Source organism: Dendropsophus ebraccatus, chromosome 15, assembly GCF_027789765.1.
Source record: "Dendropsophus ebraccatus isolate aDenEbr1 chromosome 15, aDenEbr1.pat, whole genome shotgun sequence".
Taxonomy (NCBI): domain Eukaryota; kingdom Metazoa; phylum Chordata; class Amphibia; order Anura; family Hylidae; genus Dendropsophus; species Dendropsophus ebraccatus.
The window spans coordinates 57,242,136-57,270,001 of record NC_091468.1 but is presented as its reverse complement, the minus strand read 5'-3'; the positions used below and the strand labels follow the sequence as shown (position 1 = coordinate 57,270,001).

At 47.6% G+C, this 27,866-nt stretch overlaps 1 protein-coding gene across 3 annotated transcripts in view; it reads left to right on the top strand.

The window, feature by feature from the left end:
• TMEM63B (transmembrane protein 63B) overlaps positions 1–19,820 on the top strand; it is a 28,408-nt gene extending 8,588 nt beyond the window's left edge. For 2 of the 3 annotated variants that reach the window (XM_069955237.1, XM_069955238.1), the window contains exons 2-24: positions 2,135–2,348; positions 2,905–2,984; positions 3,424–3,462; positions 3,846–3,936; positions 8,838–8,875; positions 9,136–9,278; positions 11,689–11,740; positions 12,204–12,312; positions 12,607–12,677; positions 12,972–13,052; positions 13,348–13,471; positions 13,723–13,856; positions 14,038–14,175; positions 14,348–14,501; positions 14,706–14,812; positions 15,073–15,159; positions 15,589–15,654; positions 16,254–16,416; positions 16,627–16,732; positions 16,898–17,065; positions 17,151–17,266; positions 17,357–17,437; positions 17,527–19,820. In XM_069955237.1, coding sequence (XP_069811338.1) covers positions 2,157–2,348; positions 2,905–2,984; positions 3,424–3,462; positions 3,846–3,936; positions 8,838–8,875; positions 9,136–9,278; positions 11,689–11,740; positions 12,204–12,312; positions 12,607–12,677; positions 12,972–13,052; positions 13,348–13,471; positions 13,723–13,856; positions 14,038–14,175; positions 14,348–14,501; positions 14,706–14,812; positions 15,073–15,159; positions 15,589–15,654; positions 16,254–16,416; positions 16,627–16,732; positions 16,898–17,065; positions 17,151–17,266; positions 17,357–17,437; positions 17,527–17,703 — 2,517 coding nt within the window. In that variant the 5' untranslated portion in view covers positions 2,135–2,156 and the 3' untranslated portion in view covers positions 17,704–19,820. The remainder of the gene's footprint in view (positions 1–2,134; positions 2,349–2,904; positions 2,985–3,423; positions 3,463–3,845; positions 3,937–8,837; positions 8,876–9,135; positions 9,279–11,688; positions 11,741–12,203; positions 12,313–12,606; positions 12,678–12,971; positions 13,053–13,347; positions 13,472–13,722; positions 13,857–14,037; positions 14,176–14,347; positions 14,502–14,705; positions 14,813–15,072; positions 15,160–15,588; positions 15,655–16,253; positions 16,417–16,626; positions 16,733–16,897; positions 17,066–17,150; positions 17,267–17,356; positions 17,438–17,526) is intronic. The other variant, XM_069955239.1, reaches the window with a different exon arrangement.
• The last annotated feature ends 8,046 nt before the right edge of the window (positions 19,821–27,866 follow it).

Genomic DNA, 27,866 nt, shown 5'->3' with positions numbered 1-27,866 from the left:
CTGTATAGATATAAGGGGTCACCCCTCTGTGTGTATGTTTACAAATGCGTATATATATTTTGTGTGTGTATATGTATGTATGTGTGTATATGTGTGTGTATATATATACATACATATATATATAATATATAATTTTACACACGGGGGGGGGGGGGGGACGCTTGGTTGGGATTGTGCGTGTGTAGTATACACGGGGTGTGATATTCATACACACACAGGGTCACCCCCCCCCCATATGTGTATATCCATAGGGTCTGTAACAAGTATTGCCCCCCTGTGATGCATGGTGGGTCCTCTGGGGTGGTGATTATCTCCTATGAAAGTGGCCAGGGTCCTCTGGGGGGAGATTATCTATTGGAGGGGGGGGGGGGGGGTAGGGAGATTTATTTCACGCTATCTCAGCGCTTCTTCTCTCTCATCCTTTAAGGCTCCTCGACAGCTGAGACAATCCCTACAATATGATAGGAGTTTGGATCTTACAGTGGGCAACCCTCAGAGCCCACCAGCCGTGTCTTTTAGGTGTGAGAGGCTCTTGGCTGCAGAGCTGGCAGGGCAGGACATTGTAGGACGTTGTAGGAGGCTGTAGCGGACCAATGACTCGGACGTCTGTGGTGTTGAGATCAATCTGCAGGCAGCCTGACTGTATGGCATGTTTGCACTTCATAGCAAAATCCTGTGACTGTCCACTGCACCCCTGGGGTCTGGAGTTTGCTGTCCTGATAGGGAAACACATTCAAACTTATTCAAACATATTATTCATTCTTCCCTCTGCTCCACCACACCTGTCATATCATGGGTTCACTGTTATTAAGTCCGGGGTCACTGAACCTCCCCACACCCAAAATAGATGACTGATTGATGCAGCGTCTCATGGATCCCTTAAGAGCTGACACTCTTGAGTCAGTAATACAGATGTGCGGAGGGGTGGGGTGTCAGTAATACAGATGTGCGGAGGGGTGGGGTGTCAGTAATACAGATGTGCGGAGGGGTGGGGTGTCAGTAATACAGGTGTGCGGAGGGGTGGGGTGTCAGTAATACAGATGTGCGGAGGGGTGGGGTGTCAGTAATACAGATGTGCGGAGGGGTGGGGTGTCAGTAATACAGGTGTGCGGAGGGGTGGGGTGTCAGTAATACAGGTGTGCGGAGGGGTGGGGTGTCAGTAATACAGGTGTGCGGAGGGGTGGGGGTGTCAGTAATACAGGTGTGCGGAGGGGTGGGGTGTCAGTAATACAGGTGTGCGGAGGGGTGGGGTGTCAGTAATACAGGTGTGCGGAGGGGTGGGGTGTCAGTAATACAGGTGTGCGGAGGGGTGGGGTGTCAGTAATACAGGTGTGCGGAGGGGTGGGGTGTCAGTAATACAGGTGTGCGGAGGGGTGGGGTGTCAGTAATACAGGTGTGCGGAGGGGTGGGGTGTCAGTAATACAGGTGTGCGGAGGGGTGGGGTGTCAGTAATACAGGTGTGCGGAGGGGTGGGGTGTCAGTAATACAGGTGTGCGGAGGGGTGGGGTGTCAGTAATACAGGTGTGCGGAGGGTGGGGGGTGTCAGTAATACAGGTGTGCGGAGGGTGGGGGGTGTCAGTAATACAGGTGTGCGGAGGGTGGGGGGTGTCAGTAATACAGGTGTGCGGAGGGTGGGGGGTGTCAGTAATACAGGTGTGCGGAGGGTGGGGGGTGTCAGTAATACAGGTGTGCGGAGGGTGGGGGGTGTCAGTAATACAGGTGTGCGGAGGGTGGGGGGTGTCAGTAATACAGGTGTGCGGAGGGTGGGGGGTGTCAGTAATACAGGTGTGCGGAGGGTGGGGGGTGTCAGTAATACAGGTGTGCGGAGGGTGGGGGGTGTCAGTAATACAGGTGTGCTGAGGGTGGGGGGTGTCAGTAATACAGGTGTGCGGAGGGTGGGGGGTGTCAGTAGGGGGCAGTACGGTGTGCGGAGGGTGGGGGGTGTCAGTAGGGGGCAGTACGGTGTGCCGAGGGTGGGGGGTGTCAGTAGGGGGCAGTACGGTGTGCCGTCAGTAGGGGGCAGTACGGTGTGTGCCATTAGTGCAGGGGGACGGGGTGTCAGTAATACAGGTGTGCAGTCAGTGATTAATGGTACACGATCAATACTCACCTCTCTTGTGTTTCCTCCCTCCAGGCTGGAGAATGATAGAGCAGCCATGACCCCCTTCTTCCTGGGCACGCTGGCCTCTATGGGCACCTCCGCTACCACCTCCTGCAGTGGAGCCGCCTGCAACAATGTCACCACCAAGGACTACTGCTACAGCGCCCGCATCCGCAGCACCGTACTACAGGGCCTACCCTTCGGAGGGGTGCCCACCGTGCTGGCACTGGACTTTATGTGTTTTCTGGTGAGCACAGTGGTTGTGGGGGTGTTATACAATGGTAATATATACTTAGCACAATATACCAGAACTCTTCTCCTCCTGTGCTAAAATCCTGATGACTGTCCACACAGGCTGGGCAGCAGGATGTTGATCATGGTGGGGAATCTTTTTCTTGTGGAGCGCTATTCGGGCATTTATAAAATCATTTGAGGGCCATACACTACACAGCCGCGGCACTCAATATTATACTGTGTGTGACAGTGACGTAGTGTGGGTTGGCAGCTCCCGGGGGAAGGCAAAGTGTTGTGCCCTCTGATACCTCTGCTATTGTAGTTAATCCAGCTGATTTTAACCCCGAGCGATGTCCCTGGTAGCCGTAGTTAACGCCCAGAAAGGTCCCTGTTTTCTACAGGTCACTCCCCCGGATCCGGATAGTTTTTTGTTTTTTTTAGTCTCAAAAATAATGGTTCTTGTTCCCTGTTGCAAGTAGAGATCTTAAAAATGGTAAACGATGAACTGCAGCTCCTTCCATTATACAATGAGCTCTCCCCAGTGACCCAAAACCTTGTGTCTCCTTCAGGCACTGCTCTTTGTCTTCTCTATCCTGAGGAAGGTTGCGTGGGACTACGGGCGGCTAGCGTTGGTCACCGATGCTGACAGGTGAGTCCATTCACTGAAATTGGAGGGGGGTGCGGGATGTCCTGGGCATGATGGTAAGCGCTGCTGTAAAGCCTCAGAATTCTATAATAATGTCTGTCTGTCAATAATAATCGCACTGTGTGATGCCTCATAATACACACCTCAGCCGCTGCGGAACCCAATGATACACACCTCGCATACTGCAGAACCTCATAATATGCACCTCAGATGCTCAGAACCTTATAATACCCAGCTTGGATGCTGCAGAACTTTCATAATACATACCTCAGCCGCTGCAGAACCTCATAATACATACCTCAGCAGCTGCAGAACCTCATAATACATACCTCAGCTGCTGCAGAACCTCATAATACACACCTCGGATGCTGCAGAACACTTATAATACCTTAACCACTGCAGCGCCCCCTATAATCGGTGTTTGGTGTTTTTTTCCCCTCAGGCAGCGACGCCTTCGCCGGTTCCAGGAGGAGCGGGAATAGTATGTCTTGTGTGGTCTCTCTCTTTCTTTCTCTCTCATAACAGGGTGAATCACAGTGGGCGCCCTCAGCCCTCTCTAACACTGACTGCATGCAGAATCTGTCTTTTCTTCACTCCGGAGGAGTCTCTGGAAGCCCCCGTCCATTGTCCACCTGTGGAGACCAGCTTACAGCCTGTGGCTTTCTACTATGTGGATACTGGGGGTTGTAGCCCTGCAGCCACTTAGTGCAGAGTCTCAGGGTAGAGTGGTCTTGGGTCTGGTGGTCAGGGGCTTCCTCCTCCTGCATGAAACGAGTGATGATTAACTCTTTCTACAGCTGGCATCTCCTTTTCCCCTTGGTGGTCAGTCTCTTCCTCAGTGTAATGCGTCTTCTCTCTCCACAGTGTGGCCTCTGCCATGCACTCTGACAGCCATGACCGCTACGAGCGCCTGACCTCTGTCTCCAGCTCCGTGGACTTCGACCAAAGAGATAATGTGAGTACAAGGGAGTGTTGTTGACCACTGACTGCTTAATCCAGGGTGTGGATACTTGTTTACAGGCAGGTATATAGAGTGTGTGTGTATATACATATACACTCACCGGCCACTTTATTAGGCACACCCTGCTAGTAACGGGTTGGACCCCCTTTTGCCTTCAGAACTGCCTCATTTCTTCGTGGCATAGATACAAGGTGCTGGAAGCATTCCTCAGAGATTTTGGTTCATATTGACATGATGGCATCACACAGTTGCCGCAGATTTGTCGTCTGCACATCCATGATGCCAATCTCCCGTCCCACCACATCCCAAAGATGCTCTATTGGATTGAAATTTGGTGACTGTGGAGACCATTTGAGTACAGTGAACTCATTGTCATGTTCAAGATACCAATCTGAGATGATTCTAGCTTTATGACATGGCGCATTATCCTGCTGAAAGTATCCATCAGATGTTGGGTACATTGTGGTCATAAAGGGATGAACATGGTCAGCAACAATACTCAGGTAGGCTGTGGCGTTGCAACGATGCTCAATTGGTACCAAGGGGCCCAAAGAGTGCCAAGAAAATATTCCCCACACCATGACACCACCACCACCAGCCTGAACCGTTGATACAAGGCAGGATGGATCCATGCTTTCATGTTGTTGACGCCAAATTCTGACACTACCATCCGAATGTCGCAGCAGAAATCGAGACTCCTCAGACCAGGCAACGTTTTTCCAATCTTCTACTGTCCAATTTCGATGAGCTTGTGCAAATTGTAGCCTCAGTTTCCTGTTCTTAGCTGAAAGGAGTGGCACCCGGTGTGGTCTTCTGCTGCTGTAGCCCGTCTGCCTCAAAGTTCGAGGTACTGTGCGTTCAGAGATGCTCTTCTGCCTACCTTGGTTGTAACGGTTGGCTATTTGAGTCACTGTTGCCTTACTATCAGCTCGAACCAGTCTGCCCATTCTCCTCTGACCTCTGGCATCAACAAGGCATTTCCGCCCACAGAACTGCCGCTCACTGGATGTTTTTTCTTTTTTCGGACCATTCTCTGTAAACCCTAGAGATGGTTGTGCGTGAAAATCTCAGTAGATCAGCAGTTTCTGAAATACTCAGACCAGCCCTTCTGGCACCAACAACCATGCCACGTTCAAAAGCACTCAAATCACCTTTCTTCCCCATACTGATGCTCGGTTTGAACTGCAGGAGATTGTCTTGACCATGTCTACATGCCTAAATGCACTGAGTTGCCGCCATGTGATTGGCTGATTAGAAATTAAGTGGTAATGTGCAGTTGGACAGGTGTATCTAATAAAGTGGCCGGTGAGTGTGTGTGTATATATATTATATTGCAGGCAGGTATATACTGTGTATATGGGTGTGTGTATATACTGTATGTGTGTATATATATATTTATATTTATAATTTATTTATTACAGGCAGTTATATACAGTACGTACATATAACTGCGATTTATACAGTTGTGCTCAAAAGTTTACATAACCCTGCAAAAGTTTATCTTTCTTGTCCTTTTTTCCGAGAATATGAATAACACACACAACTTTTTTTCCCACTCATGATCAGTGGTCGGTGAAGCCATTTACTGTCAAACTACTGTTTTTTCTCTTTTTAAATCATAATGGCAACCAATCAAAAGTTCAAAAAGATCAAAAGTTTACACATACTGTGTATGGCCTAGTTTTGGCTGGAGTCTGAAAAAATGGGGGGAGATCTGTGCTGTTCTCTTCCTGGATGCTGGATGACTGTATATGAGCAGCAGTGTAATATGGAGATATCCTGTGTAATATAGAGGAGGAGGAGGAGGAGGAGAAGACTCAATGTGGTGTTTTTCTTCAGTGTTCTATGGCTGCAGCTGTGTGTGTGTGTGTATGCATGCTATGGCTGCAGCTGTGTGTGTGTGTGTGTGTGTATGCATGCTATGGCTGCAGCTGTGTGTGTGTGTGTGTGTGTATGCATGCTATGGCTGCAGCAGGCTGTGTGTGCTATGGTGTGCCCCCACACCCACAGTGACCCCTCTGTCACTATGTGTGACCCCTCTATGTCACTGTTTGTGACATCCTATAGTACAGGTATCAGGCATTGTTAGCAGTGTTTCTGTGTGTATGGTGAATATTTAGTTAGAAACATAGAAGATTGTCAGCAGGAAAAGGCCACCTGCTCCATCTAGTCTAGTTGTGAGTAGTTCAGGACATGGAGGCTGGAGACTGGCTGCATCCACTGCACACACAGGAGAATCTGCTTTATATGTTTCCTTATTCCCTCAGAAGTCGCCCCAGGATCATGTAGAACTTTAGGAAGAAGCTGCTGAGCCAGTGTGATAAATAATTCCCCTGGTATATGACCGGCCATTTATGAAGGAGCAGGAGTCGGTCCTGATAAAATTCAGGAGTCAGAGCTGTGGCTTACCGACTCCACAGCCCTGGTCTCTTGTAATAGTTGTGGATGAGGCTCTTTATTTTCTCAGATTTGTAAAGCTGCCCATTCTTCTTGGCAAAAAGCCTCCAGTTCCTGTAAATTCCTGGGCTGTCTTGGATGAACTGCGTGCTTGAGATCTCCCCAGAGTGGCCCAATGATATTGAAGTCAGGAGACTGAGATGGCCACTCCAGAACCTTCACTTTGTTCTGCTGTAGCCAATGACAGGTCTATCATGACAGCCAAAAACATCCAACTGACCCTGATCAAAAGTTCACATAGCCTGGTGATTTTGGCCTGATAACATGCACAGAAGTGGACACAAATTGACAAAAATTTCTAGTGGTGAAAACTAACGGTGTGGCTGTTTTTAAGATGAACAATAAGGAGGCACTTGAAGAAAAATGGGCTGCATGGTCAAGTTGTCAAAAGAAAGCCATTAATGTGCAAATACCACAAAGTATCTCACCTACAATATGCTAAACAGCACAGAGACAAGCCTCAAAACTTCTGGAACAAGGTCATTTGGAGCGATAAGACCAAAATCGAACTTTGACCACAACCATAAACGTTACATTTGGAGGGGTGTCAACAAGGCCTGTGATGAAAGGAACACCATTCCTACTGTAAAGCCCAGAGGTGGGTCGATGATGTTTTGGGGATGTGTGAGCTACAATGGCACAAGAAACTTGGTCAAAGCTGAAGGAAAGAAGAATGCAGCAGGTGATCAGCAAATACTGGTGGCAAATCTGCACTCATCAGCCATCAGTTCATCCCAAAATTATATAACATTCTAGTGCTGAGCTACAGCACAGCCTTGGCATTCACAAACCTCCGAGTGCAGTCCTGTCAAGACTACTCAAACCAAAGACAGGGCTGAGGCCTGAGGAGAGGCCTGCTTGCCGTGTCTTCCTACAATGCAAAGAAACAAACAAGGGCTCTTCCTAGTGCAATGCTATCAGCAGAAGTGAGCACACACTAAATTATACTGAAATGAACTCACCTAGTCGAGTTGTGCAGAAATAGGCACAGCTCTATAGAAGCGTGTTAGGGTATACATAAGTCACCGCAGCTCAAAGGAAGCTGAATCACCACCGTATCCACTGGTGTCAGGAATATGTAAAATGGAGAGGTTCGATCCAGACCTATCCTTGATCCTCTATGAAATCGCAAGCACAGGTAAGAAGAAGAGCGGTTACCACAGTCAGTGATAAACACAGAGGCCTGCTGCGGTACTGCAGTAGAGACAGACCATCAATTCAGGGGATTTATTAATAAGCGCAACGCGTTTCAGCACCCACAGATAACAGAGCCTTTCTCAAGCACATCATAACAAAGTACAACCTCAGCATTGAGGTTGAGGCTGAGGTTGAACTTTATGACATGCTTGAGAAAGGCTCCGTTATATTTGGGTGCCGAAACGCGTTGCGCTCATTAAGCGTTTCTGCTTCTTAATTGATGGTCTGTCTCTACTGCGGTACCACAGCAGTCCACTGTGTTTATCACAGACTGTGGTAACCGCTCTCCTCCTCACCTGCGCTTGCAATTTCATAGAGGATTAAGTGGCACGATAGCTCTGGATGAAACCATTTACATATTGCTACAATGCAAGTGACCAGATGAGTTAATCAGTTATTTGTAAAGCCATCCTCTGGTAGTTGGTATTAGTCTGGGCTGTCACTGTGCCATTCACAAAGTGTAGGGCAGTTCTGTATTGACTAGACGCACCTGCCCTGTATGCTGTACAACCAAAGGCAACAGTGTCTGATGGATTGCGCTTTCCTTCTATGCTGGATGAGGGACCATTGGGCCTCAGTACCGTTCATTGATGACAGTCAATTCATGCTGTGCAGAAATTTACAGTGATGAGCCCATACTGCTTGAATAACATCAGTAATCCAGTCATTGTGCCTCTACATGAACAACACAAGCCTAGAGTAATCTTTGGGGGAACTTAAATGGAGTAACCTGCACTTTCTCCAGACCTGAATCCCATTGAAAAACCTATGTGATCAGCTGAATCACTGTGTAGAGGCTCATAACTCTGTACTCCAGAACTTCAGTGACCTGAGGGCTGTCCTTAAAGAAGACTGGGACGCCGTGCCTCCGCAGACAATACGGCGACTCGTAAATAGCAGGAGACATGGTTGTCAAGCTGTAATTGATGCTCAATGGCACATGACAAGTTATTGAGACAGTGACATTCTTGTTGGGGGTATTCCCACCACTGGCGTTGTTTCTTTGTTTCCATAAAACGTGGGAAGACACCATTGCTGCTTCTAGTTTAGTGTCTTACTTTCATTATAAAATATAACTGTAGCAGGAACTTTTTACATTTTTCATAAATTTAATGTCAAATCAAATATCCCTAACTACTCAGTGTATATTACAAGCAAGTGTACAGATATATATTTCAGACAGGTATATACAGTATATTTTTGGGCAGGTCAGTAACCCGCTGTCTTGTTCTCCTGTGCAGGGCTTCTGCTCCTGGCTGACAGCGATCTTCAGGATCAAGTAAGTTCTCTCCACTGTAATCCCCTAATCCAGTAATCCTCAGATTACACAGCTGCTTGTGGGGGAGGGCGCCACATGGAGGCTGGGTCAGGATCTGCTCAGGCTCTAGGACAGATGGGTGACAGGCGGAGGATCCCTGTAGGGTACCACACCCAGCTCCGCTGCTGTCACTGTTGTCCAGTTTAGCAGGTTGGATAGTAGTGTTGATGCTGGGGGTGATGGGACACCATTATACTGAAGATTTTTGCTTTACCCTCCAGGGACGATGAGATCCGGGAGAAGTGCGGAGCAGATGCCGTCCACTACCTGTCTTTCCAGCGCCACATCATCGGTCTATTGGTGGCAGTTGTCGTCTTGTCTGTCGGCATTGTTCTTCCTGTTAACTTCTCAGGAGACCTTCTGGGTGAGGACATCTGGGAATGCACCTTAATATCTCCTCATACCCACAGGAGCGGACCAGACACAATCATCTCTTCTACATTGGGGGGCGAAATTGGGATGTGACACATTTAGCTCTGCTACATCTAGGGGGGGATTAGGGATGACGCATCCAGCTCTGCTACATCTGAGGATGCCTGAAAGTGGAATACATACTTGGTGGGGTGGTGGATGGGATGCCTACACACAGTGGAACACATACTGGGGTAAAAAAAAACAGGCACAGATGGAAAAACGGGTGCAATCACGGATGGTTTCCATGGATCTAGCTAGCGGAACTAAATAACAGTCCTTAAAGTGACACTGTCACCTCCTTTTTGCATTCTGACATCTCTACACTGGTCTAAAGGGTAAATTTAGCGGTTTTCATACCTTATTTTATATCATACGTCATGGTGCTTGTTCAAGTAAAGTCATCTTTTATCAACTGCAGATTGTGTTAAGTGGGCGGGGCCTCGCGACATTAGCGCCACTTAGCCCCGCCCACAACTCCACAGTTGCCCCACCCCCTCGCCGGCCATTGGAACAGGCTGGCCGAAAGGTCTAGACCCCACCCCCCTTTACGTTGGCCAACCAATGGGCGTCAAGGGGGCGGGGCCAACAGTGCTGTTGTGGGTGGGGCTAAGTGGCGCTAATGCCACACCCTCTTAATACAATCTGCAGTTGATAAAAGGACACTTTTTACTTGATCAAGCACCATGACGTATAATATGAAATAAGGTATGAAAAACGCTAAATTTACCCTTTAAACCTGTGTAGAGATGTCAGAATGCACAAAGGGGGTGACAGTGTCACTTTAAGGCAAATCTGTCAGTAGGTTTATGCTGCCTTAAATGAGGGCTGCATAAACTGCAGTAGTGAGAGAATTGCTGAACAGATCGGTGTATTACTGAAGACATTCTGTTCAGCCATTCTCCTAATGTGCAGGAAGTTAGGATTCTTGCCAAACCCCTCCCCCCGCCCTCCAGCTGCTGATTTGACAGTTGACTGCCTATACATAGCATGGCTAGATAACTGCCAATCAGCAGCTGGTGGGCGGAGTTTTCTGCTTCTCATGAATATATAGGACTACTGGGCTCATGCACATAATAGAGAGAATAACTTAGTGACAATTGTTATTTAGGAGGATATCTCTGAATCAGCTGTACAGAACAATATAAGTGATACATCATTCTGTTCAACTTCTCTGTCACTAGTTTATGCTACCCTGAGATAGGATAGGATAAACCTACTGACAGTTTCTTTAAAAATCACTGGACGTGTGAATGAGGCCTAAGGAGGTATACAGGAACATACCAGAGGAATAATGAAGATATGGGACCATACCATCTCAACCAGGGGGATAGTGAGCAAAATGGACCATACCATCTATTTCAGAGGGATATTGAACATGGGACTATACCATCTATACTAGGGGGACAGTGAGGATTCAGGAACATACATGTATAATAGAGGATTAGTGAGGATACAGGACCATAGCATGTATAATAGAGGGATAATGAGGATAGAGGGCCATACCAGCTCCGCTAGAAGGGAAGACTATGAGTCATGTGACTGTGGTAGTTCTTATGTTGGGTGATACTACCTCTTTCATGCCTTAAAGAAGAAGTCCGGTGAAAATTTCTATTAAAGTATTGTATTGCCACCCAAAAGTTGTACAAATCACCGATATAAACTTATTATGGGAAATGCTTATAAAGTGCTTTTTTCCCTGCACTTACTACTGCATCAAGGCTTCACTTCCTGGATAAAATGGTTATAAAAAGGAGGAGAAGATCCACAGCGTCCAAAAAGAGTTTGTTGTCTTTATTATGAGACATATAAAAAGTTACAAAAGATAAAAACGTAGGCCTACATGTTTCGGGGAAGCACCCCCCCTTGATCACGGCAGTACAGACTTTCACAGAATCACAGAAGATTCTGTGAAAGTCTGTACTGCCGAGTCTGTACTGCTGAGTTTTTTTTCTTTGTTCATAAAATGGTGATGTCACGCCCCGACTCCCAGAGCTGTGCGGGCTGTGGCTGCTGGAGAGGATTGAGGGACACAGGGCACTGGAGGGACACTGAACATCCCTCTGCCATCATCCTCTCCAGCAGCCACAGCCCACACAGCTCTGGGAGTCGGGGTGTGACATCACCATGTTATCTAGGAAATGAAGCCTTGATGCAGTAGTAAGTACAGGGAAAAAAGCATTTTTATAAACATTTCCTGTAAGAAGTGTATATTGGTGACTTGTATAACTGTTGGGGGGCAATATAACACTCTAAAAGGAGAAGTCCGGCGAAACTTTTTATTAAAGGGGTGAATTGGGTTTACCCTTATCAGATCTTTTCTTTTTCCTGACCCCTCTTGTCTTTGGTTATTCCTACTAAAGAAAACAATGCCTACAGCTTCGGGAGGACGACCATCGCCAACCTGAACTCCAGGTGAGAGCCGTGTCATTGGTCTCATGTTGGATTGTCACTGCCATCCATACTGTTTTGGGTGGTGTTGGGTCCCATGCATCCTGCTGTCCAAACAGCCTCCCCTAAATGTATGAATGTGGTTTACAGTGCATTCCCCTGTAAGTATGTGAGTGGTCTACACTGTGCCCCCCTGTATGTATGTGAGTGGTTTATACTGCCCCCCCTGTATGTATGTGAGTGGTTTATACTGCCCCCCCCTGTATGTATGTGAGTGGTTTATACTGCCCCCCCCCCCCCCTGTATGTATGTGAGTGGTTTATACTGCCCCCCCTGTATGTATGTGAGTGGTTTATACTGCCCCCCTGTATGTATGTGAGTGGTTTATACTGCCCCCCCTGTATGTATGTGAGTGGTTTATGCTGTGTAGGTCCTGTGGTTTGGCGCAGTTGCTCTGATCGGTGACCCTTGTCTCTCTCTCTCTCAGAAATAACCTGCTCTGGCTGCACACCACCTTTGCTTTCCTGTACCTGCTCCTCACCGTTTACAGCATGAGGCGGCACACTTCCAAGATGCGCTACAAGGAAGATGACTTGGTAATCCTGTCCCTGGGGTCCCGCCTGCTCCCCCTCTTCTTGCACCTTCAGTATACATGGTGCTGTCCCTTGGGGGCAGGGGGTGCTCTTTCGCTATTGCTGGGTTTGTGGGTGTCACACTGATAACTGATTTACTAGGGTCAAGTGGCTGACACACTTGGCAGACATCATTTTGGTCAGTGTTACATGGCTGGATTGGCCTATGTACATTCCTGTTCTGTCCACCTCTGTGGGGCGCTCTTTAGTCCTGGATTCTCTGTCCCCCTCATAAACCCCCCTGTGTCTCCTGTACAGGTGAAGCGTACGCTCTTCATCAATGGGATATCCAAGTATGCTGAACCAGGGAAGATCAAGAAACATTTTGAGTAAGATATGATATCCTGTATAATGGGTCTTGGGCGGGGGAGCCGCTTTCTGGATTCTCTCTTGTGTGATGGGGTTTCTGGGTGGGGGGGTACTCTCTCATGCGATGCAGTCTCTTGGCTGGGAGTGCCCTCTCTTCTGTGATGGGGTCTCTGGGTTGGGAGGCGCTCTCTTGTGTGATGGGATCTATAGATGGGGAGTGGGATATGCTCTCTTCTGTGATGCAGTCTTTGGGTCAGTGGGGGGGGGGGGGGTTCTCTCTGGTTTTTGTACTCAGTTACATGTTTCACTTGTAGAGAGGCGTACCCCAACTGCACCGTCCTCGAGGCTCGGCCGTGTTATGATGTCGCCAGACTGATGTTCCTGGATGCAGAGAGGTAAGGACAAGGATCTGCTGCAGATCCAGACCCAGTCACCGGCCAATCAGGAGGCGCAGTCACCAGATTATTCAGCAGACATCCTGACATGTGACAGATCCCGTTATCTTATTAATAACATTTTTCAATTCTCCACTGTCCACACACAGCGCCCTCTACTGGAAGAAACCATTGTGTGACTGTCTCTGGGTGATCTCATCCTTATTGCTCCTTGATGTACCCAGCACTGTTTCCTCTGTTGTCGCCCACCTGCGCTCTGTATAACTCCCCCTCTGTCATCTCAAATTCTTTGCAGGAAAAAGGCGGAGCGCGGTCGCTTGTATTTTACTCACCTACACACCCGGGAAAACATCTCGACCTTCATCAACCCCAAACCCTGCGGTCACCTGTGCTGCTGCGTCATCAAGGGCTGCGAGCAGGTGAAGGGGGTAGGGGGGAGCACCTAGGTGCTGGGAGACATTGTGCTTTAGGTTGTGGACTGTTTGTTCGCTCATAGTGGTGGGATGCCTTTTTTCTCTGAGAGGTGGGGGGAGGGGGCAGTTGTATGCAGACATAACACTGGGCTTTTTATTTAGTTTGTGGATGGTGGGCACCCTTCCCTTTTGGAGTATGCTGTAGAGGGGAGGGGGTTACCGTTGTACATGTACTGAGCAATGCTCCATGTCTGCAGGTGGAGGCCATTGAATACTACACAAAACTGGAGCAACGTCTAAAGGAAGACTACAAAAAGGAGAAGGAAAAGGTCAATGAAAAGCCGCTGGGGATGGCGTTCGTCACCTTTCACAATGAGGCTGTAACTGCCCTGTAAGTCTGGTGTATTGTGAGTCCTATTTCCGAGACCCCCTCCCCGGCTCTGTGTCAGAGATTCTCTCCCCCCTACTTGTGGCCTGCCATTCAGTATCTGTGGTCCTCTCCATGGTGCCTGGGTCCCCCCTTGCGGCCTTGCCAGAGGCCTTTCATTATGAGCTTTTCTTTCTCCCTGCAGTATCCTGAAGGATTTCAATGCCTGTAAGTGTCATGGCTGCAGCTGTCGGGGGGAACCCAAATACTCCTCCTGCAGTGAAGCTCTGCATATCCAGAACTGGACGGTGACCTATGCCCCAGACCCACAGAACATCTACTGGTGAGTATGGCAGGGGTCCCAGGGGAAGCAGACTAGGGCCTGGTGCCAATGCTTGACTGGAATTGCTTAGAAATGGTCATTGAGGGTGATGGGGCTGATCTGATCTGTGGAAGCGGAGCTGTGAGGCCTTGTGGGGGTGACAGGTCATGTGATGTGTTCTTGTTGTTCACAGGGAGCACCTTTCCATCCGGGGCTTCGTATGGTGGATCCGCTGCCTGATCATTAATGTCATCCTCTTCCTCCTCCTCTTTTTCCTCACCACTCCGGCCATCATTATCACCACTATGGACAAGTTTAATGTCACCAAACCTGTGGAATATTTGAATGTGAGTTTGGGGGGGGGGGGGGGGGGGAATTACAGGTCATGTGACTAACCCCTGCCATTCTGTAGTAGACCCCTCCACCCCTGTCCTGTATCGAACATTAGGGTAACTGTTCTGTACAGCACTATGTAGCTGATTCATAGGCTGGGTGCAGACGATGCTCGTCTTCTGGTGCTGATCACATTATATTTTGTTTCCTCCTTGCAGAATCCCATCATTACTCAGTTCTTCCCTACCCTGCTGCTGTGGGCATTCTCTGCTCTCCTCCCGACCATCGTCTATTACTCGGCTTTCTTCGAAGCGCACTGGACAAGGTGTGAAGCTCACACATGGAGCAGCCTATTAGCCAGGGGTCACAAAGGTGGAGCAGCTTATTAGCCAGGGGCGACACACGTGGAGCAGCCTGTGGGCCAAGGGTCGCGCATACACATGCAGAGCAACATATGAGCCGGGTTTGGTGGGGGGGGGGGTGGATGCATTCATGCAGAGTAAGGACTGCCTGCCTACAGTGACATTATATCAGCAGAGGAAGCAGACTCCACGACCACTGTTCATATTTTTTATCCTATTACAGGTCGGGTGAGAATCGGACCACGATGCACAAGTGTTACACCTTCCTCATCTTTATGGTGCTTCTCCTGCCCTCACTTGGACTTAGCAGGTAATTTGTACTTCTAGTGCTAACACCATCCTAAAGGGGTACTCCGGGCTGGGGTCATTTTTATATAGACGCCGCCAGTCACTTACTTCCCGGATCGCGCCGCCCTGTTCTCCCATCCCGCTGCCTGGTCTGAGCTGTGGCTTGAGACGTGACGTCTCAAGGCAGCGCAACCATTCGCACGTAGCGGGGTCCTGCCTCGACCGCTGAATAGCTGAGCTGCCTTGAGACGTCACGTCTCAAGCCGCAGCTCAGACCAGGAAACGGCAGTGGGACGGGAGAACGGGGCGGCGCTGGAACCGGGGAGGTACGTGACCAGCGCCTCTATTTCCGCTTCTTCCCTGACCATACAATAAAAATAACCCTGGCCCAGAGTACCTCTTTAACTCTCCCGCAGATCGCTGTAACCATTCTCCTCTCTCTCCCGTTCAGCTTGGACTTGTTTTTCCGCTGGCTCTTTGATCAGAAATTTCTGGCAGAAGCAACCATAAGATTTGAGTAAGTAGCGGCTACGATTAGTGAGGGTGAAACATCCTTCCCCCAGAGTCTGGCAGCCATGATGTACCCCCAATGGCAGACTGGGCATCATCAGGATGGCTGGTTGTTCTGGTTCCACAGCTGACATTTTCCGCTACTGTGTGAACTTAATACTCTTACATAATGCCTTATCCTCCATTCATCTCCAGAGCCGCATTCAGTATTCTGCTGTCACGTTATTTTCTATCCTCCATTCATCTCCAGAGCTGCACTCACTATTCTGCTGTCACGTTCTTTTCTATCCTCCAATCACCTGCAGAGCTGCAGTTCTGAGGCTCTCCTGTCACATCACTGGGTACAGAATTTTAAACATGTAACTGCTGCCTCCTACTTCCTCTTGTGTTCTCTGATGATTGTTCTTGGGCTACTGGTATTGCAAGTTGCAGTTTGCAGCTGTGGCAGTGACTGGAGTATGAGGCATAGTGCAGATGATATTTGGGGGCTCATTTCTGTATACAGGGTGTATTCCCCCCCCCCCCCCCCCCCCCCCAAATCCGGCGTTATTGTGTGTAGTGTGCACTAATATATCTTCCATTCCCTTGTATATTTCTCTTGTACAGATGTGTCTTCCTCCCAGATAATGGCGCCTTCTTTGTGAATTACGTCATCGCCTCTGCCTTCATTGGTAACGCCATGGACCTACTCCGGATCCCGGGTCTGCTGATGTACATGATTCGCTTGTGTCTGGCCAGATCTGCCGCAGAGCGCAAAAATGTGAAGCGGGTAGGAGTTGCTGTTTGGGAAAGATTTAGATATGTAGGAGGGGCTGAGATGTGAGGACTGCTTCCCAACCGCTCTCGGGTTACACACATATCAGATGTTACTGTATTATTCGTATCACTGGTCCTCAGGACCAATATGCTGCGATCTGGAGTGTACTGATGGGTTGTACTGATTATATAATATAACTTATGGTTCTCTCCCCTACCCCAGCATCAGGCCTATGAGTTTCAGTTTGGAGCAGCTTACGCGTGGATGATGTGTATTTTCACTGTGGTGATGACATACAGTATTGTGTGTCCCATCATTGTGCCATTTGGTGAGTGAATCTTCTCACAGTGGTCACCCCCCTCCCCCTCTTCCTGGACCTAATAAACTGTCCCATCCTATCCACTCTTGACTCTTCTCCAATCACCTAACGTGTGTGCCCCCCCACCCCTGTCACTGTGTATAGTTGGTGTCTCTGATGTGGTGCCTTCCGCAGGTCTCATGTACATGCTTCTGAAGCACCTGGTGGACCGCTATAATCTGTATTATGCCTACCTGCCCGCCAAGCTGGACAAGAAGATCCACTCGGGGGCAGTGAGTCAGGTGGTGGCAGCGCCTATCCTCTGCCTATTCTGGCTCCTCTTCTTCTCCACTGTCAGGACGGGTGAGTGGTGATACGCAGAGTAATGATAAATAGTATGAAGGTGGTACCAGCCACTGGGAGTAAATCCTGCTCTTATGTTCCACAGGGTTCCTGGCACCCACCTCTATGTTCACCTTCGTCGTCCTGGTGATCACCATCGTCATCTGCTTGTCACATGTCTGCTTTGGACACTTTAAGTACCTCAGCGCCCACAACTACAGGGTGAGATTTTTTAACTCCAGGCTCTGCCGCCTCCTGCGTCACATGCTTAGCAGTAGCGCCAATCTTACTCTTTCCATTGTCTGTTACCAGATTGATCACACGGAGGTGAACGCTGTAGATGGGACACAGAATGGCCGTCCTCCATCCAACGCCTCTTCTCAGAAGTCAGCGGTGAGTGTAATAAATGGCAGCCATCACTATGGGTGTCCACGTGATTAGTCACATCCCTTACCCCCTGACGCTGTTCTTGCCTCTTGCAGAAGTATATTGCTCAGGTTCTGCAGGACACGTCGGTGGACAGTGAGCCAGCTGGTGACAGTGAGGACATGGAGGAGCAGGGATCACAGGATGAGGAAATGATCAATGCTGAAAATACGCAGGATGCTGAGTTCCAGTCGTGTGAGGACAGTCTCATCGAAAACGAGATCCACCAGTGACGGTGTGCCCCGCCGGAGGGAGGATGTTACCAGTACTCACTCTCGTCTTTTTCAGTGACTTGTGTCCCAGAGGGGGGGAGGGGTCCTGCCTTCTGAATGATGAGGCAATAAGGCACCAGGAGCCGGCAGCAGGGGGTGCCCCTAGACTGACATTTGCTCACCGCCCGCCACTGCCCTCCATGTTTGCACAGACGCTGCCTGCTGTCTATATGTTCCGTGTTAGCTACATCCGTGCACTCGCTGTCTGCTCTGTGTTCTGTGGTCCAACTGATGTGGAAAACTACTGCTGCTCTTAAGGATGGAGCTGGCCTGTGGGGGAGGGCGGCATCAAGGTTTTTAGGGGGTGGGGTCTGGTGTTTAGGGCAGGAGAATGTGTAACTGGGTACCCATGGGCAGGGAAGGGATATGGATACCTTTTACAGAGAAGTTGCTGATTGGTTGTATGGTGGTAATATGTGTCACAGGAGTCATGTGATGCTGCCGTGCTGTTGGCACAGCGTTTCGGTGTGTTGTGTACTCTATTACTATTATTGTATGAGTGGCTGGCTGTAGCATAGCGTCCCTGATATGTCAGTAACTTGTCTCTCTGCCGCTCTCCCCCCACTATGTTGTGACACTAGCCCTGACAGAGCTGGACTCCTCCTTCTACCTTGTATAAAACATGCTCTGCCCCCATGAGCGCACCACCCTGCGGAGGGGATAATTTTCAGATGCTCTGCCCATTGTGCGTTAACTCTACTCCTGTTGAGCTGCTGCCACTTCTCCACGGCACTTCTGTCTTATCTAAGCTACAGTGGTGTATAGCGTTATCCCTGCACGGATTCACTGGGCGGAGCCATGTCTAGAGACAGGACTTGTATTTAATATAAATGTGGATTGGACAGGATCTGGCTTCATCTCCAGTCTCCCGACACTAAACCGCCCCCCCTGTGTATAACGGATGAGCTGCCCTACCTTTAACTCTGCCTTTTTTGGCTAGTAGGACACTAACCACACCCTGAGGTTCATTCTCATGTTTATAACACAAGGCTTTCATACTGGAATTATGTTGTAACTGCTCCTCCTTATCATCTGGATGGATGTAGGCGGAGCTAGACTGTGCCGCTGTTGTCCTCCAGCCTGTGGGGGGTGCTGTAGATGGTCGCACACTGTGGAGGGAGGAATTACCCAGCGCGCTGGACTTCCTCTCCATTTTTATTACTGTATGGATTGATGTTTTTAATATAAAGCTGAATTGTGACACCCTTGCCCTCACCAAATTGGCCCTATAGGAGCCAATCATTGAATACTAGTGGTCAATGCTCCACATACCGGACCATTCTTTGATGAGGGAGCGGTGCTTCACTCACCGAACCATCTTTACCCAATCATAGATCAGAGAACTGGACTGTCCCTTAAATTATTGAGAGTCTGTGATTTCCTCAGCATCGCACTTTATTATGTAATTATGTGACATCGGCCGCCAACAGCCACCATGTGATTTATACTCCAGTCACAGCCAGAGCTGCACAGTGGAATAACTTCCCTCAGCTACACTAACTGGGGAGGGATGAGACAGCAGAACTATGAGTGCAGCTCTGGAGATGACAGGAGATTTATACAGCATTACATGTATTATATCACCACTACATCCTCATTGTCAATTTGCAGTTGTACACTAGAACTTTCTACTAACTCCTTCCCTTCCTTCCACTGTTGTCCTTTGTCCCTGACACTGACCCAGCTCGTCCCTGACACTGACCCAGCTCTTCCCCGACATCCTCTCTCTGTCTAAAGTCTATCCTCTCCCACTGCTCCCCAGCTGTTCTCTCAGCCTGTTGCAGTTATCTCTCCTCCACCTGACCCTCCCCTGCTGTCCTCTGTCACACCTCTGCAGTTATCTCCGCCCCTTGCCCGTCCTCTGCGGTTCTCTCCCTGGCACTTTCCCCTTCTGTTTTGTGCACTGTTCCCAGGAGACATAAGGACTGTATGATAGGACTGTGTAGGAGCAGCCACACTGGATGTGTAGCTTAGAGCAGGAGCCGTCGTACTCCATGATATGTTCTGTGTGATTCTCAGCACAAACCGAGGCCGTGTACATTTGTATAAAGTAATAAAGAGCTGTTGTTACACTGCGAGCCGCCCTCAACGTGTCCCGTAATCTCTGTCAGCTGAGCCGATCTAATGTCAGTAGAAGTGCAGTCCCATGTAACACCACAGATAACACAGTGATAACTCTGAGTACAGATAATGTAATAAATGTGACCTGCAGTCCTATATATCACCACAGACAACACAGTAATAGCTGCATACAATTACCCAACGTGAAGAGCGGTGGCAGCAGGCATGAGGACCACCGATCAGGATCATCCCTCTAAATATTAATCTTCGGACTCTGCTGAAGACATAATATTAGGAGCCAAATACATGGGGTTATTATCTGTTGAATCGTGCAGTTATATCGTCTCTTGTAATAAAAATGCCGATCATCGGCTGATCGTTGTCTTTCAACAGGTAAAAAAAATCATCATCTGCCGGCCCCATAATAACTGATGTGTGGCCAACGGCTGATGAAAGGGTATTGAAGAAAATAAAGATGTAGTTATACTTACCTATCCAAGCTCCTCAGTGACCTGCCTGTTTCCTGCCTTTGACACTTCTGAGCCCGTCTCTACAGTGACAGACCACTCAACCAATCTCTGATGGAGACATAAAAGTGTTGTGGCCGGTGATTGGCTGAGAGGTGCCTCTCACTGCAGAGGCAAGTTCAGAGGTGGCTACAGGAAGGAGGACTCTGGGGGAGTGTGGACAGGTAAGTATTTCTACATCTTTTTTACCACTTTAAAGCAAGGGCTGCTGTCTGCTCCATTATCTTAGCTCTGATATCACTGTGACTCTTTTCTATGTGTGCAGCCATTCACGATGCATTTAAACGCCCATACAAACTATACAGCGATCGTATGATTAATCAGGCCTTGTAAGTTAACATTTAGTATGCTGATTTGTTTTCCCCTTGTCCCATTAGCAGCACAACACTGGGACCTTCTGTCCTGTAAGCCCTAGGACAAGGAATATTTTAATTGATTAAACAATAAATTTACATAACTCCTCCCCAGGAGGGTTTTGCAAAGTCCATACGACTAGATAACAGGTTCTACCGTCATAGAGGGTTATAGGAGTAGACCAGGTGGCAGGCGGCCATAGCTCTTATAGTATAGTGTGCCGTTGTGAAATCTGGAGGCTGGTTCCCTGAAGAAGTATAACAACAGTTAGCGCATTTGCAGATCCACCTGGATATAGATAGTTTAGACACCTTCTTCCCTATATTTCTTCCTGAAAATAAAACAGGAATTGAGTCCTGTTATGGTAGATCCTCAGGGATATCACAGTCAAATATAGCTTGTCAGCTCACCCATGTAGGCTGTCCCAGGCCGGATGGTGATTCCCTGTACGGAGCACGTGGTACTGAACATCGGGCCGTTCACCGGTGATGAACGAAAAAATAGATGAATGGAATCCACAGCTCCAGCGAAGTAAAACAATCCAAACTTTATTGCAGAATTAAAAAATCTTCAAAATTACATTAAAATCACGCCAATGTGTTTCGGGGAGACCCCCATAATCATGGCAAAGTAACATATAATAAATCCTTTTATAGAGCTCCATTATAGGTCCGACTGATCATGTGACACAGAGCGGGGAAAGGGCACGCTGTAGTGCGTCTTCTCCCGGCTCTATCTCCTGATCGGTATAGGTCTGAGCACTCAATCAAAACTTTTGATACGTCTCTATGACTTGTCAAATGTTTTGTGAAGAGACAGTGACACTAAGATTACTTAATCGATTGTAAAGGTAGTGAAATGTTCTTCTGCAGCAAGGGCCTGAAGCTCTCAAACTCTATTGGCAAAGGTTATTGCTAAAAGGGAAACTAAGAAATTTCAAGGTTACCTCCTCCAGGGGTTCAAACGGGTGGAGAAATAGTTTCTTTAGAACAAGCAATAGGTTCCAGGCAGAAACAGGTCTTAAAGGGGTTATCCAGCGCTAGAAAAACATGGCCATTTTTCCCCCTACGGTTGTCTTCAGTTCAGGTGCAGTTTGCAATTAAGCTCCATTTACTTCAATGGAACTGAGTTTCAAAACTCCACCCAAACTGGAGACAACAGTAGGGAGGAAAGTGGCCATGTTTTTGTAGCGCTGGATAACCCCTTTAAGATTCTAGGCCTGAGTCTAAAAATCACTCTGATGAAGACCTTTATATCCTAAGACTGTGGGAGCCATGTCTTAAAGGGAATCTGTCAGCTCTAATTCATGTTCCAAACAGCTGACACTGTAAGATATCTGTTAGGTCAAGGAGACCCGTTACCTTTCATATATCCAGCTGTGCCTCCAGGAGGTAGAGAAATGCTTTTATGCTCTGGCAAACAGGCTTTTCGAAGCTCCTGATCTGCTGCAAGGCACCATTTCCCTGGAATTGTCAGCCCTCTGCCAGAATGTTACAGACACTCTTGACATGAATCGTAGATAACCCTGTTATCCTCTTTTCTGCCCAATGTAAGATGTCCCTGACTTCCTTCAGGAGATTCTGGGACCACCTTGCCTATTGATTTAGGCTACGCATGCCATGTTGTCCATTTGGATTTTTACAGCTTAGTTAAGGAAAATCTATCACAGAGGAAAGAAGACCCAAGTACTTGATAAGGGTTCAGAATATGACGACCAGAAGGCATCAGAAAATGACATCCTCCATCCTAATCATCATCGCTCTGATGAAGTCCTTTATATCCTGAGACTGCGGGAGCCTTGTCTTAAAGGGAATCTCTTAGCTATAATTCCTATTCCAAACAAGCTGAGGCTATGTTCACACTACGTAAGTTCCACAGAAATCATGGTCGTTGTTACAATGGCCGTGATTCCTGCGGTACTTACGTAGTGCTGCAGGCTGAGGGAATCCTGTCTGGAATGTATACACATAGTATACACTCCGGCCGGGATCTCTAGCAGCGCCGTAGAAAACATGTCAGTTTTCTGCGTCCGCTATTCGGTGAATAACGTCCGCAGAAAACCCTGTCAGTGCACACAGTGGAGCCGCTCGCTCCATTGTCTGCTGTGGGAAGTTCTGATGCGGCCGCGCACAGATGCGCCTGCATCAGAACTAAGCTGCGCTAAAGAATTGCAACAACGGCCGTGCTTTTTACGAAAATATACGTTGTGTGAACATAGCCTGAAGGTGCAAAGTACGAAATTCAATTATGAAATTTCAGTAAAAATTGGAAATTGTGATTGTAAACTTTTAAAATTATAATAATTAAAAGAAAAAAACATATTACGTATGAATAAATGTAAACAAAAGGGTCGTATTCGGCAGCATTTTTTTTTTTTCATTTAGGCCCGACCCCAATGTGAAATGGCAACTATTGCGGTAAGTAACAGCGAGAATTTTAACCCATTAAGGACGGAGCCTAAAATGACCCTAATGACCACAACAATTTTCAATTTTTAGTGTTTTTCGTTTTTTCCTCCTCACCTTCTTAGATACATAACTCTTTTATTTCTCCATCTACAGGCCCATGTGAGGGTTTGTTTTTTTCAGGAACAGGTGTACTTTGTAATGCCGCCTTTCAATCTACCATAAAATGAATGACAAAATCCCTAAAACATTATTTATAAGGGTAAAATTAGGAAAAAAATTAATTCAGCACATTTTGGGGGCTTCCGTGTTTACGTAATGCGCTATACGTTAAAACTGACATTTTATCTTTTTATCATTTTTGATTTTATCTTATATTCTATAGGTCAGTCTGAATACAGCGGTATGCAGGTTTGCGTAGACCCCCACATTACACTCTGGCGGTCTCGATCGCACATGAGCACAGCTGTCATTCCTTGTGCCTCGCTGCTGCGCTCGCTTCTACAAATGACTGGTTCTGGCAGTATATGCGCCGGCAGCGAGCAGGTGAGTGCAGGGGGGACTACAGGGAACTGCGGGGGGGGGGGGGGGGGGGCTGGCAGCCTGCAGCAAGGATTTTTCAGAATTTAGATACGCTATACCACAGAAAGTTTGGCAACAAAAGTGCAGAAGTGCGGGTAATAAATGTTGTCAAAAGTCTTTTCGTTGGGGAAAAAAAAAATTGATATATTGCATATAAATGAATGTGAACAACACCGCCCTTTCTGGCCGGCCGCGTGTGTTTGTTTAGAAATTTTGGGTGTCAACCGGAAATGGCGACTGTTACGCCAGGCAACAGCGAGGATTTTTTCTAATGTAGATATGCTATAGCACAGAAAGTGCCAACAAAAGTGCAGAATTAAAGTTAATACATGTTGTCAAATGTCTTTTCGTCGGAAAAATAAAAATCGATATATTGCGTACGAATGAATGTAAACAAGACAGCCCTTTCCGCCTGGTTTATTTCGAAATTTTGGGCGCCACGCCAGCCAGCTGTGAGGATTCACTATAGCAGTGAAACTTTGGCAACAGAAATGTACAATTGTACGTAGTCAAAAATCTAAATAAAAAATATAAATAAATAAAATATATAAATGAATAAAAAAAAATCTATTGCGTGCGACCCGGCGCTGGAAACGGGGAGGTAAGTGACCTCCGGCATCCATAACCACCCCCTCCCCGGCCATATCTAAAAAATACGGCCGGGCCGGAGTACCCCTTTAACCAATAGAATTTGACCTAGAAAGTTCTTGAACACTCGGTTGTTCAACGAACAACCGAACAAACATTTTGCAAACGATCAATGATTAAAATAGGTCCAAATTCTATCAAACGATCAACAATTTCTCGTTGGTCGTTTAATCGTTGCCTGCAATTACACAAAACCATTATCGTTCTTTTCCAAATGATCTAACGATTTTTCGAATTATAATCGTCCCATGTAATAAGAGCCTTAGATTTCAACAAACCGGATCCCAAAACTTTTGACACGTCTTTGTGGCATAAAAAAAAATATATAGCCAACACTTGTTCACACTGGGCAGTTTGTACAGAAAAATAGAAAAATTCTGCATCAAACTGCGTCAGGACCGTACATACTCCCTATCGTATATAAACCTGTTCTAAAGAATTTTTTTATGACTTTTTTTTAAATGAGGTTCTTCGGAAACCATTTGATGAAATAGAATGTACCATCTCACCAGGGGTAGGGGAGAAACCCCAGAGAGATGGTCCTCCTTATACTGACATCATCCATCTGTGGAGAATCAGGAGACCCCCGTACACCATATACTGACATCATCTGTCTATGGAGAGTCAGGAGACCCCCATACACCATATACTGACATCATCTGTCTGTGGAGAGTCAGGAGATCCCCATACACCATATACTGACATCATCTGTCTATGGAGAGTCAGGAGACCCCCATACACCATATACTGACATCTTCAGTCTGTGGAGAGTCAGGAGACCCCCGTACACCATATACTGACATCATCTGTCTATGGAGAGTCAGGAGACCCCCATACACCATATACTGACATCTTCAGTCTGTGGAGAGTCAGGAGACCCCCGTACACCATATACTGACATCATCTGTCTATGGAGAGTCAGGAGACCTCCGTACACCATATACTGACATCATCTGTCCATGGAGAGTCAGGAGATCCCCATACACCATATACTGACATCATCTGTCTGTGGAGAGTCAGAAGACCCCCCATACACCATATACTGACATCATCTGTCTGTGGAGAGTCAGGAGACCCCCATACACCATATACTGACATCTGTCTGTGGAGAGTCAGGAGATCCCCGTACACCATATACTGACATCATCTGTCTGTGGAGAGTCGGCAGGCCCCTATACATCTTATACTGACATCATCTGTCTGTGGAGTGTCATGAGACCCCCATTCACCTAATACTGACATCATCTGTCTGTGGAGAGTCAGGAGACCCCCGTACACCATATACTGACATCATCTGTCTATGGAGAGTCAGGAGATCCCCATACAACATATACTGACATCATCTGTCTGTGGAGAGTCAGTAGATCCCCATACACCATATACTGACATCATCTGTCTGTGGAGAGTCATGAGACCCCCATACACCATATACTGACATCATCTGTCTGTGGAGAGTCATGAGACCCCCATACACCATATACTGACATCATCTGTCTGTGGAGAGTCGGCAGGCCCCTATACATCTTATACTGACATCATCTGTCTGTGGAGTGTCATGAGACCCCCATTCACCTAATACTGACATCATCTGTCTGTGGAGAGTCGTGAGACCCCCATTCACCTAATACTGACATCATCTATCTATGGAGAGTCAGAAGACCCCCCATACACCATATACTGACATCTGTCTGTGGAGAGTCAGGAGACCCCCATACACCATATACTGACATCATCTGTCTGTGGAGTGTCATGAGACCCCCATTCACCTAATACTGACATCATCTGTCTGTGGAGAGTCGTGAGACCCCCATTCACCTAATACTGACATCATCTATCTATGGAGAGTCAGAAGACCCCCCATACACCATATACTGACATCTGTCTGTGGAGAGTCAGGAGACCCCCGTACACCATATACTGACATCATCTGTCTGTGGAGAGTCAGGAGATCCCTATACAACATATACTGACATCATCTGTCTATGGAGAGTCAGAAGACCCCCCCATACACCATATACTGACATCTTCAGTCTGTGGAGAGTCAGGAGATCCCCATACACCATATACTGACATCATCTGTCTATGGAGAGTCAGGAGATCCCTATACAACATATACTGACATCATCTGTCTATGGAGAGTCAGGAGATCCCCATACACCATATACTGACATCATCTGTCTGTGGAGAGTCAGGAGACCCCCATACACCATATACTGACATCATCTGTCTGTGGAGAGTCAGGAGATCCCCATACACCATATACTGACATCATCTGTCTGTGAGGAGTTCAGAGACCCCCATACACCATATACTGACATCATCTGTCTGTGGAGAGTCATGAGACCCCCATACACCTAATACTGACATCATCTGTCTGTGAGGAGTTCAGAGACCCCCATACACGTTATACTGACATCATCTGTCTGTGGAGAGTCGGGAGACCCCAATACACCATATACTGACATCATCTGTCTGTGGAGAGTCGGCAGGCCCCTATACATCTTATACTGACATCATCTGTCTGTGGAGAGTCGGGAGACCCCCATACACCTAATACTGACATCATCTGTTTGTGGAGAGATAAATTTAACCTACTGATATGTTTCTATTGTACGGGAGATGCCAAGGAGGAAGGTATATCTCTCACATTCTTCCTCAAGCACCGTTCCAATGCAGTTAGTAGTTTTCTCCATGGTCCGATGAGACCATTAGGAGCAGTGCCCGCCCGCATAGCGCCGATCCACCCCCGGCCAGCCCGCCCCTCTCGTATTATAACCAAACCTGCCAATAGTCCACCTTTAATTATTTTTTTCCACTTTTTAGCCACCACATCTTGTTACATGAGAAAATAGGATGAGGATGGCCTGTGGCTGCTGGCACTCAGCACTACATTGGACAAGAGGGATTATAATATTGCAGGAGGCCTCCACCAGGAATTTTGCCTGGGGTCACAAACTTGAATCCGCCCCTGATAAGGACCTTTAGATCCTGAAGAACAGAGGGGTCTGGGAGGGGTCGGGGGATCTCACCAGGTCTGAAGAGGTTAATAGCAATTTGAACTGCGCTGTCATCTACTGCTGGATGGACCAAAACCGGTTCCCGGCTCAAACACGTCCTGGGGCCGACATTCCTCCCCTGTGTGTCCTCCCCGCCACACACCCAACCCCGCAGCTGATCCCCACACTACTGTTTAGCTCACAGACCATTGTCCAGAGTTCTGTGATTTCAGGTTACACTTTCTGCTTTATCCCAATGGTGTGAAGAGATATCAGAAGGTTCTAGAGGCCAAATACAATCCAGGAGACAGAGAAACCTGGTGTAGTGAGGTAATCTCCCGCCAAATATTATATATCATGTGACTGTAGGATATAATAATACAATAATGTACAAGAAGTGGTACTGTGCAGTGTCCATATATACAGAATAAGAGCAGATACAGAGGATTACACCCAGCATACAGGACAGGAGAAGTGGTACTGTGCAGTGTCCATATATACAGAATAAGAGCAGATACTGAGGATTACACCCAGCATACAGGACAGGAGAA